This window comes from Pezoporus wallicus, unplaced genomic scaffold (genome assembly GCF_028554395.1).
Source record: "Pezoporus wallicus isolate ANWC-B61680 ecotype Strahan unplaced genomic scaffold, APGP_CSIRO_Pwel_v1 contig_13071, whole genome shotgun sequence".
NCBI lineage: Eukaryota > Metazoa > Chordata > Aves > Psittaciformes > Psittacidae > Pezoporus > Pezoporus wallicus.
In genome coordinates this window covers 111,235-126,969 of record NW_026641407.1, presented here as the reverse complement: position 1 = coordinate 126,969, position 15,735 = coordinate 111,235, and the positions used below count along the sequence as shown (strand labels likewise).

The 15,735-nt window shown below is 58.7% G+C and overlaps 1 protein-coding gene across 1 annotated transcript; it reads left to right on the top strand.

Moving 5' to 3' along the window:
- Window positions 1-217: 217 nt before the first annotated feature.
- Window positions 218-15,223, top strand: MDFI (MyoD family inhibitor). Its single transcript, XM_057423585.1, has 4 exons — window positions 218-365; window positions 10,641-10,823; window positions 14,323-14,571; window positions 14,946-15,223. Exons 1-4 carry the CDS (start codon window positions 296-298, stop codon window positions 15,200-15,202), a joined length of 759 nt encoding a protein of 252 aa, XP_057279568.1. The 5' UTR covers window positions 218-295; the 3' UTR covers window positions 15,203-15,223.
- The last annotated feature ends 512 nt before the right edge of the window (window positions 15,224-15,735 follow it).

Below are 15,735 nucleotides of genomic sequence, written 5' to 3'. Positions count from 1 at the left end.
GTCTCGCAGCTTCTCCTTTAATGAACTCGGGAGGAATCAGGGAGAGCAACCGGGGAGCGGAGCGGAGCGAGCCCAGCCCCGCCGGCCCGGACGGCGCTTTATAACCAGCGGGGCGGGCGGCGGGGCCGGTCCGGGCAGCGGGGGCTGAGCCGGGGCCCAGGTGAGCGCGGCCGGGGCCGGGCCGGAGGCGGGGGAGGGCCGGGCTGCGGCGGGGGCCGGGCCGGGGTCCCGGGGAGGGGGGGGGGGGGTCTCGCAGTTCGCGCTGTCTCCGCCGCAGCCGCCGCGCCCCTCACCGATGTCCCAGGCCAGCGCCCACCGGCAGAGCCGCCCGGAGCCCCGCCGAGCCGAGCCGGGACCGCAGCCAGGTACCGGGGTGCTGCTGGGGAGCCGGGGGGGGGGCCGGGGGTGTGCGGGGCTTCGGAGGGGTGCACGGCGTCGGGGGCTCTGTGTGCGCCCAACGGGGACGTGCAAGGCTGCGGGGGTCCTGGTGTGTGCGCGACACGAGAGGGGGTCCCTATGTGCAGGGCTGGGGGGGTCACTGTGTGTGTGCGGGTTTGGGGGTCCCTGTGCAAGCTGCAGGGCTGGGGGGGGTCACTTTGTATGTGCGGGTTTGGGGGTCACGGGTTTGGGGGTCCCTGTGCAAGCTGCAGGTCTGGGGGGGGTCACTTTGTATGTGAGGGTTTGGGGGTCTCTGTACAAGCTGCAGGGCTGGGGGGGGTCACTTTGTATGTGCGGGTTTGGGGGTCCCTATGTGCAGGGCTGGGGGGGGTCACTTTGTATGTGTGGGTTTGGGGGTCCCTGTGCAAGCTGCAGGTCTGGGGGGGGTCACTTTGTATGTGAGGGTTTGGGGGTCACTGTGCAAGCTGCAGGGCTGGGGGGGGTCACTGTGTGTGTGCGGGTTTGGGGGTCCCTATGTGCAGGGCTGGGGGGGGTAACTGTGTGTGTGCGGGTTTGGGGGTCCCTGTGCAAGCTGCAGGGCTGGGGGGGGTCAATTTGTATGTGAGGGTTTGGGGGTCCCTGTGCAAGCTGCAGGTCTGGGGGGGGTCACTTTGTATGTGAGGGTTTGGGGGTCCCTGTACAAGCTGCAGGGCTGGGGGTGCCCCGCGGAGGGCGCATTCCTGGACACAGTGCGTATACATGGAAAGGGGGGGTCCCCTTGTGTGTGTGGTTGTGGGTGGACAACATGGGAGCGGGGGGATGTAAAGCACAGCTCGGGGGGGGATTTATATGGTGGAGTATGTGAGTGGTTGGGGGGGGAGCATTGAAGGGGGTGCCTTAGTATGTGTGTGAGCGTGCACGTGTGCACTGAGCGTGCGGACACGGCGGATGCGGGTGAGCCCCCCGGGAGCTGCAGCACGAACTTTTCATCAGCTGCTGTCGCTGGGCCAAGTGAGGGGCACTGAAGGGGTTAAACCCCCCCCTGAGGGCGGTGTGAGGGGCTGGGGGGGCCCTTCCCCAGCTGCAGCAACTCCTCGGGGTTCTGCGGTGGGATGCAGGATCAGGCCATGGAGAAGGGAATGGAAAAAAGTTTGGGAATCGTCACTTTTACCGTGGGGAAAGCTGAGCCCTTTGATTGTGGTGGCTCTGCTGTGGTTCTAAGGACTTGTGCTGGGGTCCCGCAACGGTCCTCACCATGGTTCACATGTGGAAACTGCATTAAGATGTGAAAGAAAAGAAATGCCAGTGCGGGAGGGTGATGGGGAGAGGTGGGAGCCCCCATTGTGCTGTCGGACCAGATGCAAGGGACCAAACCCCCTGAGCAGGCAGGAGCTGTGCTTCGGGAGCCCCGGGCACGCTGATGCGAGGGAGCTGAGCACGGCTGGATCTCCCCTTGTTGGCTTTGGCCTGGAGCGTGGCTGGGCCCAAGTATTGGAGAATACATCCTCTTGTTCTCTTCCCCCAGCTTTTCCAGCTGGATGCTGCGGGCTCTGCTTCCCGGCTGCACTCTTACGCTGCTTTGTGCTGCAGCCGCAGGGGCCGTGTGGAGCTCAGTGCTCTGGATTCCCTTCCATTCCCTTTCCTCTCCAGGTGGGAAACTGCACTGTTAACACATGGATCTAGCGCAGAAAAGCCTTTGCACGGGAGTTTGTCCCCAGCCTGGGTTAAGGAGGAGCCCTGCGTGAGACCAAGTGTGGGTTGCTTTAAAAAGTATCTTTAAAATGTGTCCAAACTAGGCTGAAACCACGATAAATGCATCCAAAGAAATGGCCTCGCTGCTGTTCCGTGGTGCCAGCCCCTGGATGTGCACAGTGTGTGCAGATAGCATCCAATATGGTGCCCAATTCGGTGTCCCCATGGTGGGGGGGTCACCTCCATCCTCATCCAGCCATCCCTGGAGGGCAGCGTGGAGCTGGGGTGAGTGAAACTGAGCAGAGCAGCACCAAGTTTGCCTCCTTTAGACCCACATTTAGCCCTGTCTCCAGGACACCCTCAGCTTCCATCTGCCCATGCTCCAGGGACCAGGTTCCACGCTTGAGGGACCATCCTTGTCATGTCTCGGAGAGCGCTTTCCAGTTGCACATCCTGAGCTTTGAATCCTTGCTCCTGTTGCTTCCCTCTTCCTTTCTTTTCTGTTTCTGGGGAGCAATGAATGGACCGGTCCAAGCTGTCCTTCGTGCTTGTTTGGCCTCGTGACGTCTCGGTGCAGCCACTGCCATTTGGGCAGTGTCCAGGGGCTCTGTCACGCACACGGAGCCTGGGAATTTGTGCTCTGCTCCCTGGCTGATGCTTTGCAGATGAGACCAGGGAGTTCTGCACCACCAAACCCGTGACAGAAACATGGAGATGGAGGTGCTGTGCGGCTTGGCTCAGGCTGGCGCGTCGTGGGCAGGTCAGGTTGGCATTCCTGGGCTTGCTCCCATTTCCCAGCCTGAGATGAAGCCCGTTTCTTGGAGTTTATTCCTTGGCATCAATCTGGAGATGGGCCCGGTGCCATCGCAGCCTCCTCCCACCCCACAGGGACGGGCGCATCGGGCTTGAAATAGCCACAGGTAGTTTGCAGAGCAGCCTGGGGAGAAGAGGCCATTGCCCCCATGGAGTACGTGGGCTCTAATTATTACCCTTTCTGAGGAATTAACAGGAGAAAAACAGCCCTTTGGCTGATGGGATTATTTTTGTCCTTCCCTCCTTGGGGAGAAAGAGGAGGAGGACCAGGGACAGCAGGAGAGCGGCTTTCCATAGGGGAAGCAACCCCATGGAGAGATGCTTGAGGCAAATCCCATCTTCAGAAGGAAAACCTTTCTCCTGGTGTTTGCCTCCTGATTCCCCATCCCAGCAGGACACTGGCTGCATCCCTGCTCCATTTGGGCAGGAATGGGATGCTCGCACACACTTCTTGAATTCTTTCTGCTGGGGCCTGACTGCCTGCATGAGGGTGCTGAGCACCCATGGGTGCCCTGGCCACCGCAGGCCGGCCAGGAGTCAGTACCACATCACTTAGGTACCCATTACCAGCCTCTGCGAGGGAGGTGGCAGCAAACAGAACCCTCTCCAGGGTCAGCATAAAAGGGTCTTTGCTTGTGTGTGCACTGATTTAAATGCAGACATCCGCGAAGCACAGCGGAGCCAAACTAAAAAAGCCCTCAAAGAAACAGTATACATTTATCTTTTTAACCCCAAATGAAGCCCTTTTTTTTTTGCTCAAAAAGCTGAATTTCTGTTTGTCTTTCACAGTTTCTTGCCTGCTCAGGGAAATGCTTTGGGGTTTTGGTCTTTCCTTTGAACACCACCACCAGGACTCGAGGTAAACACAGCCCAGCAGATTGCTGGTGCTTCAGCTGCTCCTGGTTCCCAGCGAGCGGCAGAGCCCTGTGGGGCTGTGCCGCTCCCGCTCCAGCTCCCGATTGAATTTCCTTGGGAAGCGCCCGTTCGAGTCTGTTCCTTGCAGAAACTCGAGCTCTCCGCTGGGCGTTTGCTGTAGTTCCTCTGGTTGTTTTGATTCCCAGAGTTCCGCCTCGCTCAGCCGAGCTTCCCATGGGATGGGCACGGGGTTTGGTGCGGGATGGACCCACCTCAGTCCCTCCCGGTGCTGGCAGCTCCTTCCCGTTTCCTCCCTTCCCCAGGTGCTGGGCTTGGGTTGGACCAGTGGGAATGAGCTATGACATGGCAGGAGGGACGGGGTTATCGGGGTTGGTTTGCCCCAAATTCCAACCTTCAGGCTTTGTCCACTTGGACCGTGGGCCTGTGTCCATGCTTTCTCCATCTCTGATCTTCAGCCATGCTTTGGCAGCCTCCTTGCACTCGGTGTTTGGCTTGGAGGGAAGGTTTCCCTTCGGGTGCCGTCCCGCTGTCTGCATCAGTGCATCCCTGCATCAGGGAGCAGATAGTAGCTTCAGGAAGCGCTTTCACCCCAGTCCATCCTCTTTTTGGGGTTCCCATGCGTGCAGAGGAGGCTCCCAGTGGCTCCTTTCCCCAGTGCAGGCAGCCATGCCCAGGGCAGGGTGATGCTCACCTGGTTTGGCCACTTTCAGTGCCAGTTCTGCAGCATATTCCCCACAGCAGCTTTGCCTTCACATGGTGAGGAAGAGGAAGCTGGACAACGAGCTGCCTCCATCCGTTCCACCCAAATGGCTTCACTGTTGGCTGCTTTCCTTCAGCAAGCAGGCGTGCTGCTGCTTTCTCACCATCCAGGCCATGCTCAGCACCTCCAAAGCCTCTCTGGGGTCTCTCAAACCCCAAGTAGGAAGTTAAGCACCAGAACTGCAAAGCTTTGGGCTCCATCCCCATAGAACGTTGCTTTGGGCAGACTCCTTTTGAGTGCTTCCTCAATGGGATGAGTGGCTCCACAAGTGCAAGGTCCTACACCTGGGTTGGAGCAATCCCAAGCACAGCTACAGGTTGGGCAGAGAAGAGATTCAGAGCAGCCCTGCGGAGAAGGACTTGGGGGTGTTGATTGATGAGAAACTGAACATGAGCCGGCTTCAGTGTGTGCTTGCAGCCCAGAAACCAACCCTATCCTGGGCTGCATCAAAAGGAGCGTGACCAGCAGGTCCAAGGAGGTGATCCTGCCCCTCTGCTCTGCTCTGGTGAGACCTCACCTGGAGCATTGTGTGCAGTTCTGGGGTCCTCAACATAAAAAGGACATGGAACTGTTGGAACAAGTCCAGAGGAGGCCACAAGGATGATCAGGGGCTGGAGCACCTCCTGTATGGAGCCAGGCTGAGGAAGTTGGGGCTGTTCAGCCTGGAGAAGAGAAGCTGAGTGGAGACCTCAGAGCAGCTTCCAGTGTCTGAAGGGGGCCTATAGGGATGCTGGGGAGGGACTCTTCATTAGGGACTGCAGTGACAGGACAAGGGGTAACGGGTTCAAACTGAAACAGGGGAAGTTTAGATTGGATCTAAGGAGGAAATTCTTTCCTGTTGGGATGGTGAGGCACTGGAATGGGTTGCCCAGGGAGGTTGTGAATGCTCCATCCCTGGTGGTGTTCAAGACCAGGTTGGACGAGGCCTTGGGTGAGATGGTTTAGTGTGAGGTGTCCCTGCCCACGGCAGTGGGCTTGGAACTGGATGATCTTCAGGTCCTTTCCAACCCGAACCATTCTATGATTCTATGTCACAGCAGTGCTGATGTACAACATGTGGGGATGGGGCTGTGTGTGATGGGCGCTGGCTTAAAGCTGTGCGCTGGGCAGCTCTCGGGTGCTGCGGGAGTGCAAGTTATTATTGCTGTTAATCACGATGGCCACAGCTCACGTTTATCCGCTCTTCAATTAACTTTTCCGAAGGACTGTCTAAGCAGGTTGGAAAGACACATCCTGCCCGGCAGAACCGGCGCTGGTTTAACCCGTAAGGTTACACAATTACTGCACTGCCATGGTCCTTAATTAGTCTCTCCTTAATTTTCTCCAGCACAGCAGCCTGGCTCCTTGCTCTCTAATTCCCAGAATCTCCTTAGATCTGATAGGCATCACGTTAGCTGCTTTCTAGGCTTCAAGGGTAATTGCTTGTCCTTAAGGACACTTGGGATGCTGTAGCACCTCCGGTGGCATCCTTCATCCATGCCAGCATCCTGTGGCACTGGGGAGCACTGAGCTAGCACAGTGCTCCTCAAAAAAGCCCATGGAAGTTGGTTTGACCTCAGTCTGGCTCCTTGACCCTTTGTGTTTCTCCATCATTTTTCTCCATTCCTTGGCTGCGCGGTGCATTTGGGATGTTCGACGTTGCTCTTTGGGTTAGGCAGAGCCCAGGCCTGATGCTGGGAGATGGGCTGGCCTGGCAGCTGGAGGAACAAACCTGGTCCCTCAACCCTTTCTCAAGGGTTATCCCACCATCCCGGCGTCCTTGCTCTCAGGTAGGAGCAGTTCCTTCTTAAGGCTGTGCCTCCAATCAGGAGCCAATGGGTCAATGAGGACCTTTGGGTGATGGGGTCTGTGGGGACACCTTGGGCTGGGGTCTGTGCTCTGAACCTGGAGTTGGGGGTTTGTTGCTGGAGGAGCTTTTAGCTGAGGTCAGATGCAGATGGTCGGGATAGATGCTGATCCTGGCCTGTGTGCCCGGCCCAAAATTCCTCTCTTCCTACCCACCCAAGGGCTATAAATAACAAAACCCAACAACTCCCAGGCTGCAGCTATTTGGGGTTTTGTGGGGTTTTTGGCTTTGTTTTGCTTTGTTGCATTTAGGAAGTGACTTTTCATAGAAACCCATTACTTTTTGGACCGGATTCCTCCTTGTCCCAGGGCTGAGCTGTTTATCCAGAGCTTTGCCCAGGTGAGCAGAGGGACACGGGGGCAAACGCGCTGGGTGGGATCCATCCCTGGGTGCTTCTCCTTCTCCTCCCGCCCTCCTTTTCCTTTCCCTGTGTATCCTAGGACCTGAAAAGGCTTTGGTGCATTAATTTCAGACTGAAGGTAAATAAGCCATTTGGATCTTTCCCAGTTGAGCAAACCTCCAAACCAGAGCTTTGCTTTCCTCTCCTCCGGCCTGGCTCGCGGGATTGGAAGGATTTGCCTCAGTGCTGTCTCTTCTGCACTTGAAACCACTTCATCAAGCTCTAAAATAACCCTGGAATAGGTCAGGCAGGCACCTGGCTGGGCCAGGCAGCGCGTACAGGAAAGGCAGGGGCGATCACACACTTGTTTTATCTGCATAAAGCAGATTAGAAAGCTCCCAAACGAAATATTGCAGCAAGGTAGCATGTTGGTAATGGCAAACCCCTCTCTAGACTGTCTCTGTTGCTGTCTCCATCCGATGTTATCTCCTCCCTGACCAGCCATTCCTGAGGGATTAAGGGGAAAGGGAAGGGGGACAGGAGAGCCTCGTGAGCTTCTCCAAGTCAGCAGGACTTGGGACCCGTGGTGTTAGGTTTGGATGTCTTGGGGCGGTTATGACGGCGGGATTTGGACTTTGTAAATGGGGAGAAGAGTCAGCAAACCTGCCCCGTGTGCATCTCCTGGGCCTGGCAACCAGGAGGCAAAGAAAGGAGCTCCACATCGTCTATCCCATTGCCTAATCCTTGTACCTCACAGCAGCCCTGTCATTTACCTGGCTTGCTGTGTTTAAAGGCCTTATTACTACCTCTGTTCTCATGAGCACGTGAGTCCTCTCCCTGCACCGGGTTGCCTTCCTTTCTCCCTGTGTTGCACAAGAGGTGGTGCAGAACGGGGGAGCAGAGACCTGGACCCTCATCCCAGGCTGTTTCTCCATCACAAGATGAGCTTTTGCCTGGCTGGGAAGGGGCTAGGGGTGCAGGTGGGAAAGGGGATGGATGTCGCACCTCAGGGGCCAGCTCTTCTTAGGGATTTGTCTGTGTTTTGCCTGGGCTTGTGGCTGGTTTTAAACCCATCAGATTTAGGTCAAGCCTGGTCTTGTTCTGGTGGCAGCAGGGGAGGGGAGAAGCCATTCCCTGCCCTGGAAGCAGAAGGAAAAGGGGACCCCCCTCCCCGCCAGATCCCAGTGGTGTGGGGGACAGAGCTGTGCTCAGCTCTATGTGGTTTGGAGCAGAAAACCCTCACTGGGGGGCTTTGTGCCCCAAAGCAAGTGTTCAGAGGGGTGATGAGGGCACACAGCCGAGGGGACAGAGGTATTTGCACAGGACCCTTGTGGAGCTGCACATCATGTGTCCGTCCTGGTCTGCATGGGGTGCCCCTCTGTCTGTCTCTCCTGGTGCCATCAGGATTGATGCCTGAGCGTTTCCATGTGCTTTTCCCTGTGGGCTGGAAAGTGCCTGGACCCTGCAGGGGTGGTGCTGAGCCCATGTGTGTCCCGCTGCCCCCCAGCCCTGCCCCAGCTCAGGATGTGACCATGAGGGCAGACACAGCCTTTCTCCAGCTCGCTCCCACGGGATGTTGTGCACTTGGGGGTCAGAGCCATCCGTCTGCTCCCCACGGCCAGGCAGCAGCAGGGAAGCAAGGACCAACTTCCCCACATTTCTTTCCTGTCTATTCTGGTCTCTCTTGTGGCCAGCTTGTTCCAGTGGGAGTTAATTTAATTGCCATCTTCCTCCCCGCATCGCTGCGGTTGTGTGTGAGACCTCTTGTGCAGGGTAATTGTATGTGTGAAGTGGACATGGCAAAACCGGAGCCTTGTCTTAGCAGTCAGCTCGACATCCATGCTATCCGTGCTTCCACACGGAGCTCAGGGTCTGAACAGACCCTCCTTGTCCTCTGCCCCTCGGGAATGGGCATGGAGTGGGCAAGGGATGCGGTCTTGGCTGTTGATGTGCAAGCCCTGAGCAACGCTCCGGGCATCCCACAGCTTAAACCAGAGCAGCTCCCAGCTGCACCAGTGCCCATCGGCTCAGATCCCAGCCCTGCACTGGGTACCCCTGCCCCAAGGTCTCATCCAGAGCTCCCCAGGTTTGCATTCTATTCTAACAGGCACCAAATGCCACAGGTCTGACTCAGGCCGGTCCAGGTTGGGACATGACCGAGGACGTGGATGCAAAGCATGTGGTTATTATTCACCTGTACACCACGCCTGTGTGCAAACACCTAGAGGTGGAGGACAGCCTGCTTTCCTCTCCCTGTTTTGCCCTGGGCTTTCCAGGGCCATGGGAATGAGTTTTCACCTTGCTGGGGTTGGGTGCTCCCCTTCTGCTTGGGGTTTGGAGTGGCTGTGCAGAATCCAGCTGGAGCTGCTGCATCTCCCTTCATTGAGCCCCAAAACCCCCTCGCCTGATGAGCTTTCAATCCCAGCTCTGACCTGGAGCTGGATCAGCATCACAGGGTGCACAGAAGGGATGGTGCTATGGGGAGACTGAGGCAGCCGGATGAGCGTATGGGGTGTAGCAGAGCAAGCATCATTCCAGGCCGGTTACAGCCCTTCTGCAGCATGTCCAGGCTCCTGCTGACCCCGCCGTGGGGATGGAGCCCTCCACCTCCCTTGTAGGGCCTCTTGTTATAGCCCCTGTAATTATAGGTGTGAGGTCTGCCTGCCTTCCCCCCCGGCTCCTGCTTGTAGGAGCTCTTGTTATATTGAGTATAATGAAGTGTCCGAGGTCTCTCTTCCCCCCACCCGCCCTTGCCTGTCTGTGTGTAGAACCTCTTGTTATAGACAGGGAAATTACGGGTCTTTGGGCTCCCTCCTTTTGCCCAAGCTATAATTTAGCTTTATATAAAGTGTGGTCCAGCCCCTGTTGTGCAAGCAGTTGCTATTCTGGGTGCTGGGGAGAGGGATGGGGCAGCGAGGAGGGGGCTTGTGGTGGGTAGGGGAGCTTAGCATCACACTGAGCACCCCACAGACCCCCTGCCACGGGGGGCAGCCAGCCCCAGCCTGTAGTGCTGGCTCTGTGGGAGGTGGTTGTGCCTTCTCCTCCCTGGGTTTCTGTGTGGGGCTGTGTGGCATTGGGGTTTATCCCTGTGGGGAATAACACATCTCTTGTTTTGGGGTTTGCTTGCACAGGGGCAAGCAGCAACCAGGAACATGAGGGGAGCTGGTTCCTGCAAGGGAGACTCTTTTATGGGAAGGGGGGATGAAAAAATCCAGCCTGAACCGCCGAGTGTAACCAGATCCCTGGCTTTTTAGAGAAGGAATGTGGGACCTCGGCAGGGATTTTGGGAGGGTGCTGCCGAACTGTTGGCTTTGGGTGAAAAGCTGCAGGATGATGCAGTCCAAACCTCCAGCTCTTGCCCCCACTGTGCACTCTGGGCTTCAAAAGCCACAGGGGCGGAGGGGATGCGCTGCAGGTTGGGGATGCTCTGCGGGTTGGGGATGCGCTGCGGGTTGGGGATGCGTTGCAGGTTGGGGATGCTCCTTGCAGGTTGGGGATGCTCCTGGGGTTGAGGATGTGCTGTGGGTTGGGGATACGTTGCAGGTTGGGGATGCTCCTTGGGTTGGGGATGCACTGTGGGTTGGGGATGCGCTGCGGGTTGGGGATGCGCTGCGGGTTGGGGATGCGCTGCGGGTTGGGGATGCGCTGCGGGTTGGGGATGCTCCTTGGGTTGGGGATGCTCCTTGGGTTGGGGATGCTCCTGCGGGTTGGGGATGCGCTGGGGATGCGCTGCGGGTTGGGGATGCTCCTTGGGTTGGGGATGCGCTGCGGGTTGGGGATGCTCCTTGGGTTGGGGATGCGCTGCGGGTTGGGGATGCTCCTTGGGTTGGGGATGCTCCTTGGGTTGGGGATGCGCTGTGGGTTGGGGATGCCCTGCGGGTTGGGGATGCCCTGCGGGTTGGGGTGACTGGGGTCTTTGCTGGTTTCTCTTGCAGAGGCGGGTGAGACCTCGCACCCATCACCAAGGCAGACACCTGCGACACCAGCGACAGAGCCCCGGCCGCCCGCCCGGCCTGTGGCATCCAAGAAGGAGAAGCCCCTGGGAGATGATGAATCCGGAAAAGTCCTAACAAAGGGTCCTCGGGCCGAGCTCAAAGGCGCTCCCGAAGCTGTGACATGTGAGTGGTTCCCTCCGTGCAGCTCCGGACACCTCCGGGTGCCCGTGCTTTGGGGTGCTGCTGTCTATTTAGTAATAGGGCTCCTTAAAAAGGCAGGAGCTGTGGTGGGAGCCATCTCCTCCTCACTGTGCTCTTCCCCACATCAAAGCAATGGGCTTTAAGTGAGCCTGAGTCTCCTGGAGCTGGGGAAAGTGAAGGGCGCATCCTGCAGTGCCCATGCCTCTCCTGCCCTCGCTCCTGGACCTGACTGGAGGGGGATGAGGGCGAGTGACTGGAGGAGCTCAGGGTCGTGTTAGGGTCCTGCTGGGATGCTGTGGTGGGAAGAGGGACCAATCCCTGGGGGAAAGAGCTGGCTGCTCTATGGAGCATCCCACAATCCACAGTGGGATTGAGGTGAGCCCCCAGCAGATCAGGCTCTGTGCTCACAGGAGCTGTTTGCTGGAGCAAAGGGAGATGCCTGTCATTGCGAAAGCTCTTGGCTTTGGCATTCCCAGGGCAAGGGTGAGGTGATGCAAAGCCTGAAGGAGCAGGGGCAGGACCGTCTGCACTGAGGATTGGGGTTTGCTCCAGAGCTGCTGTGTCCTGATGTGAGAAATACCAGGGTGGGAGCAGAGGTGGGAGCCAGGGTGCCCTTGCTCTGTTTCCCATTGCAGGGAAGGGAAGGGAAGCAGAGCTGGCAGATGCGGGAGCCTGGAGCCAGGCTCTCCTGGATCCGTCCATCCTTTCCCTGGCCCCCTGCCTGGATCTGAGGGTTTCGCTCCCAGGCTGCCCCTTACACACAGAGCCATTCCCCTTCTGTTGGATGCGAGCGTGCAGCTTTCCCTTCCAAAGGGCGTAAAGTGAATGGATGCTTCCCAAAGGAGAGAGGGAGGGTGGGAATGAGGAGCAGGGTGGGAAGGGGAAGGGACGGTGAAATCCGGGTGCTCCTGGCGCATGTGGAACGAGGAGCGTGCACGTTCCCTCCACCAGAGCTCGAGCCCTTGCAGAGCATCTGGGAGCTGGGCCGGCTGCCCACAGACATTCTGCACCTCTGAGTCACGCTGCAGCCTGCTGCACCCTGCGTGGAGCAGCCCCGCACAGCCCCCTCCCAGCCCACCCCATGGCAGGAACGTGGCTGACCTTGGGCTTGCATTGGGTGCTGGGTGCAGGAAATGTGCCCTCTTCCTGGGAAATGAGGTTCAGCTCCCCAGGGAGCATCGCCTCCGGCATCCCTGGCTGTGCGACCTGCTCCTCACAGTGCTTCCTGCTGCTGCTATGGGGGGGTCACAACCACTTGTGGGGGGCAAAGCCCCTGCTTTAGCAGCACCTGGGGAGCGCAGTCAGGCTCCCCCAGGGGATGGTGAAGGGGGTAATGGTGGCATTTTCATGCAGGGTCAGGAGGGAGCTGGCAGCAAGGGTCACATCCATCACCAGTGGTGCCAGGACCAGCTCCCCTGGGGCTCAGTGCTGCTGGTTGAAGCCTGCCACCGTTCAGTCCTCCAGCAGCTCGGGAGCATCCCAAGTGGGGATTGTGGGTTTGGGGCCTCTGAGTGTTGAGTTTCAGGCTCAGCTCAGGCAGCCACAGTGTTCAGTTTGTCCAAGGGAAGGCACCCTTGGGCAGAGCTGATGGCCGGGTGGGGGACCCAGTAGGGTGAGGACCGCTGCAGTGCGGGTGTTTGTCCACTGAGCCCTGGTGATGCTGCCATAGGGGCCTGAGCTGACCCAGTGCTGGGAGCATCACCTCGGGTGTGAAATACAAAGTGATGGTCCAGGGGGTGTTTGGTTGTTGAAGAACCACAGGCATGGGCATTCCCTCTGTTTTCCCACCCTGGTGCTGGTGGGTGGATGCGATGGGAGCCATTGGGTGGGCTAGGCCCCCGCTCCTGCCCTGACACCCGTGTTACCGCTCCACCTGAGGGTGGGGTTGAAGACGTCTCCTTTAGAGCTTTGGGTTCCTGTGAGCTGTAGGTGGTCCTAAAGAATGGAAGCTATTTTTCCTTAGGGGGGGATTATCGGCTGCCTCCCGCTGCCACTCACTGGAGCCGGAGCATGATTGTGATTCACAAACAGTTTAGTTTGAGGAATGCAGTGAAATGGAGAATGCCAAAGCAAGCGAGTTGTGTGCTGCTGCACCCCCTGGGGAGACCAGGGCTGGGAGCCACAGGGTGCTGGGTGCCATCAGACACCAAACGGGTGTCCCTGGGGCCTCAGATCCTGCCCATGTGGCTCTGGGAGGGCACCCATCCAACCCGGTTCGGTGCACGCACTGGGGCACAGCAGGTTGAGGGCACTGGAGAAGGACGCTCACTCCATGAGGTCCTTTTAAGGGGGAACACGTCCCGTTTTACCCAGGACCCGTTTTCCTTTCCTCTTCTCTGCCCTCCTGCTCTTCCCACTCAGCTCTGGTTATTTTAAGCCCCTTTCCCAGCGCACGCGTTTCCCCCAGGCACCCGGTTAAACCTTCCTCTGCGGTCGGAGCCCCGCTGGCTCTGGCAGAGCCGGGCACTGAGTGCAGACACTTGTGTTTTCTTAACCTCCATCTCTTCTATTTTCACCACTGTCTGTGTTCCCTCCACTCCCCCCCCCGCCGTGCCCCATGGCCACCCTTGCCCAGAAATCAGCTCCTGTTCCCAGCGGCCGGCGGTGCCTTTGCCCTCGAGCCTCCAGCCTGAATCATCCCTTGTTTACTGCTGCGGGCAAGGAAAGGCAAAGTTTGGCCAAAGCACCATCAAGAGAGGTTTTAGTTGTGGCTTCCATTGGTGCTGCTGCACAGGGGCTGGATGCTGAAGCCCTCTCCTCGTGCTGGGCTCCCAGTGCTCTCCATCGCTGGGATGCAGGGAGAAGGCCCCAGCAGTGATTGAGGGCTGGAGGGAGACGCAGACACTGCAGATGGTTGTTTTCCTCCTCCTGCAGAGAAGTTCAGCCAGAGGCTGGGGAGACCTTCAGTGAAGTGGCCAATTCATGCAGTGCTGGGGAAGGGAGCAGCCTGGCTCTCTGGTGGTGCTTCATCTTCCCTGGCTGCAGGAGGGTGACGGGGACGGCCAGGAGCTGCATCCAGCAGCGCCGTGCCCAGGGCTTGTGGGATGGTGGCTTGGCCACGGGGGTGGCTCTCAGCTGGAAGCAGCCACAGGCTCTTCCCTTACCCACTTGGCACAAGGCGAACGTGCCTTGATGTGTCTCTGTGCCCACTCTGGTTGGCCTCGGTGGCTTCATCTCTTCTGCTTCCTCCCTCCCAGGGTCCAGCAGCGCTTGGACCCCAGGAGACCTCCTCCTCCAAGTCATCTGCTGCATTTGGGCAGTTGCAGCATGTCCTTCACAACAAGTCTTTATCTCCTGCTCTTTTTTCATCCCTTCCTCTCTCTGGAGCCTCTGTCTCCTACCTCCAGCCATGTCTTCTGCACCTCTATCCCATCCCCTTGGACCATGCATCTGTCAGCATCACTTCTTCCCAGCCATGGCAGGGGACCAGGCATATGAATCACTGCAGGGGTCTGGGGGTAACATCCTGCTCTCCCCCCAGGCCAGCCCCAGGTACGAGCAGCCCCGCAGCCCCCCAGCACCCGCCTGCTGCAGAACGGTGCAGGGAAGGGGCCGGATCCAGGTGGTGCCAACGGGGAGACAGGGAACGGGATCTTCCGTCCCCTGCCCAGCACCCAGAAGCCTCACCGAAAGCTGCAGTCGCACCACTCCATCAACAGCCAGAGCAGCAAGAAGAGCAAGGGCAGCTCCAAGTCTGCCTCTTCTCACATCCCTATTGAGGCACAAGAAGGTACCAGCAATCCCCAGCGTGGGGTAGGGGGCTTTACAGACATCCTTCCTCTTCTGGCCCTGCATCCCATTTGGGAAGTCTCATGAAGCATCCTTCCATCCCACTGGGAACCCCTGGAGTTGACCCCCTGGCAGCCTTCTGCAGAGCAGGGTCCTCATGTCCTCCAGAGCTGGTCTCCCTTGGGGTCTGGGCATGTCCGTGGATGTCGAGGGGAGGACCCTGGAGCACTGCCCGCTTCCCAGCCCCTCTTCCCCATCCCTTCCACTAATTCCTGAGGGAGGGTTTCCACCCTTACAGAGCAGAGCATCCACTGTGCTGGATGCTGCATCCCCTTCCCGTCCCCCCCTGCTCCCTCTCTGTCCCTTCCTTTGCAGACTGCTGTGTCCACTGCATCCTCTCCTGCCTCTTCTGCGAGTTCCTGACCCTGTGCAACATCGTGCTGGACTGCGCCACGTGCGGCTCCTGCACCTCCGAGGACTCCTGCATCTGCTGCTGCTGCTGCAACTCGGGCGAGTGCGCCGACTGCGACCTGCCCTGCGACATGGACTGCGGCATCATCGACGCCTGCTGCGAGTCTGCTGACTGCCTGGAGATCTGCATGGAGTGCTGCGGGCTCTGCTTCTCCTCCTGAGGTGCTGCACAGGCCGAGGGCGGGGGGGACACCAGGAGCTGATCCCTCCCCAGGCTCTCCTTTAGCGGCCAAGGAGGGTCCCATCGGCTCCCTGCTGAGTGATGGAGGAGAGCGGTACCCCCATTGCAAACCTCATCCTGGGAGCTGGTGAGCCGGGCTCGGGTCCTGCCTAGGGAAGGGTGAATCCATAGGGCCACGGGGGCTCTGGGGATGGGCCGGTGTCCCATCACGCTCTACCTCTTCCCTGCACTGGGCTGGTTCATGAGGATCAATGGAGCCTCCTGCCACCTGAGCCAAGACAGGAGCATACACCCCACAGAGCCCCCTGGCACTGGGGACAGTGTGTCCTGCTGCCACCACCCCAGGACAGTGCTCTGGGTGTGTTACATGGGGCAGCACGGAGCATCCTCCCCATAGGGACACCTCCAGGCCAGAGCCTTGCTCCCCACCAGGCACTGGGAGATGCTGAACGCCTGCAGCCAGGCTGTGGACCTGGTGCCATTGAACGCATCCTGCCAGCCCCTGCCCCTCCT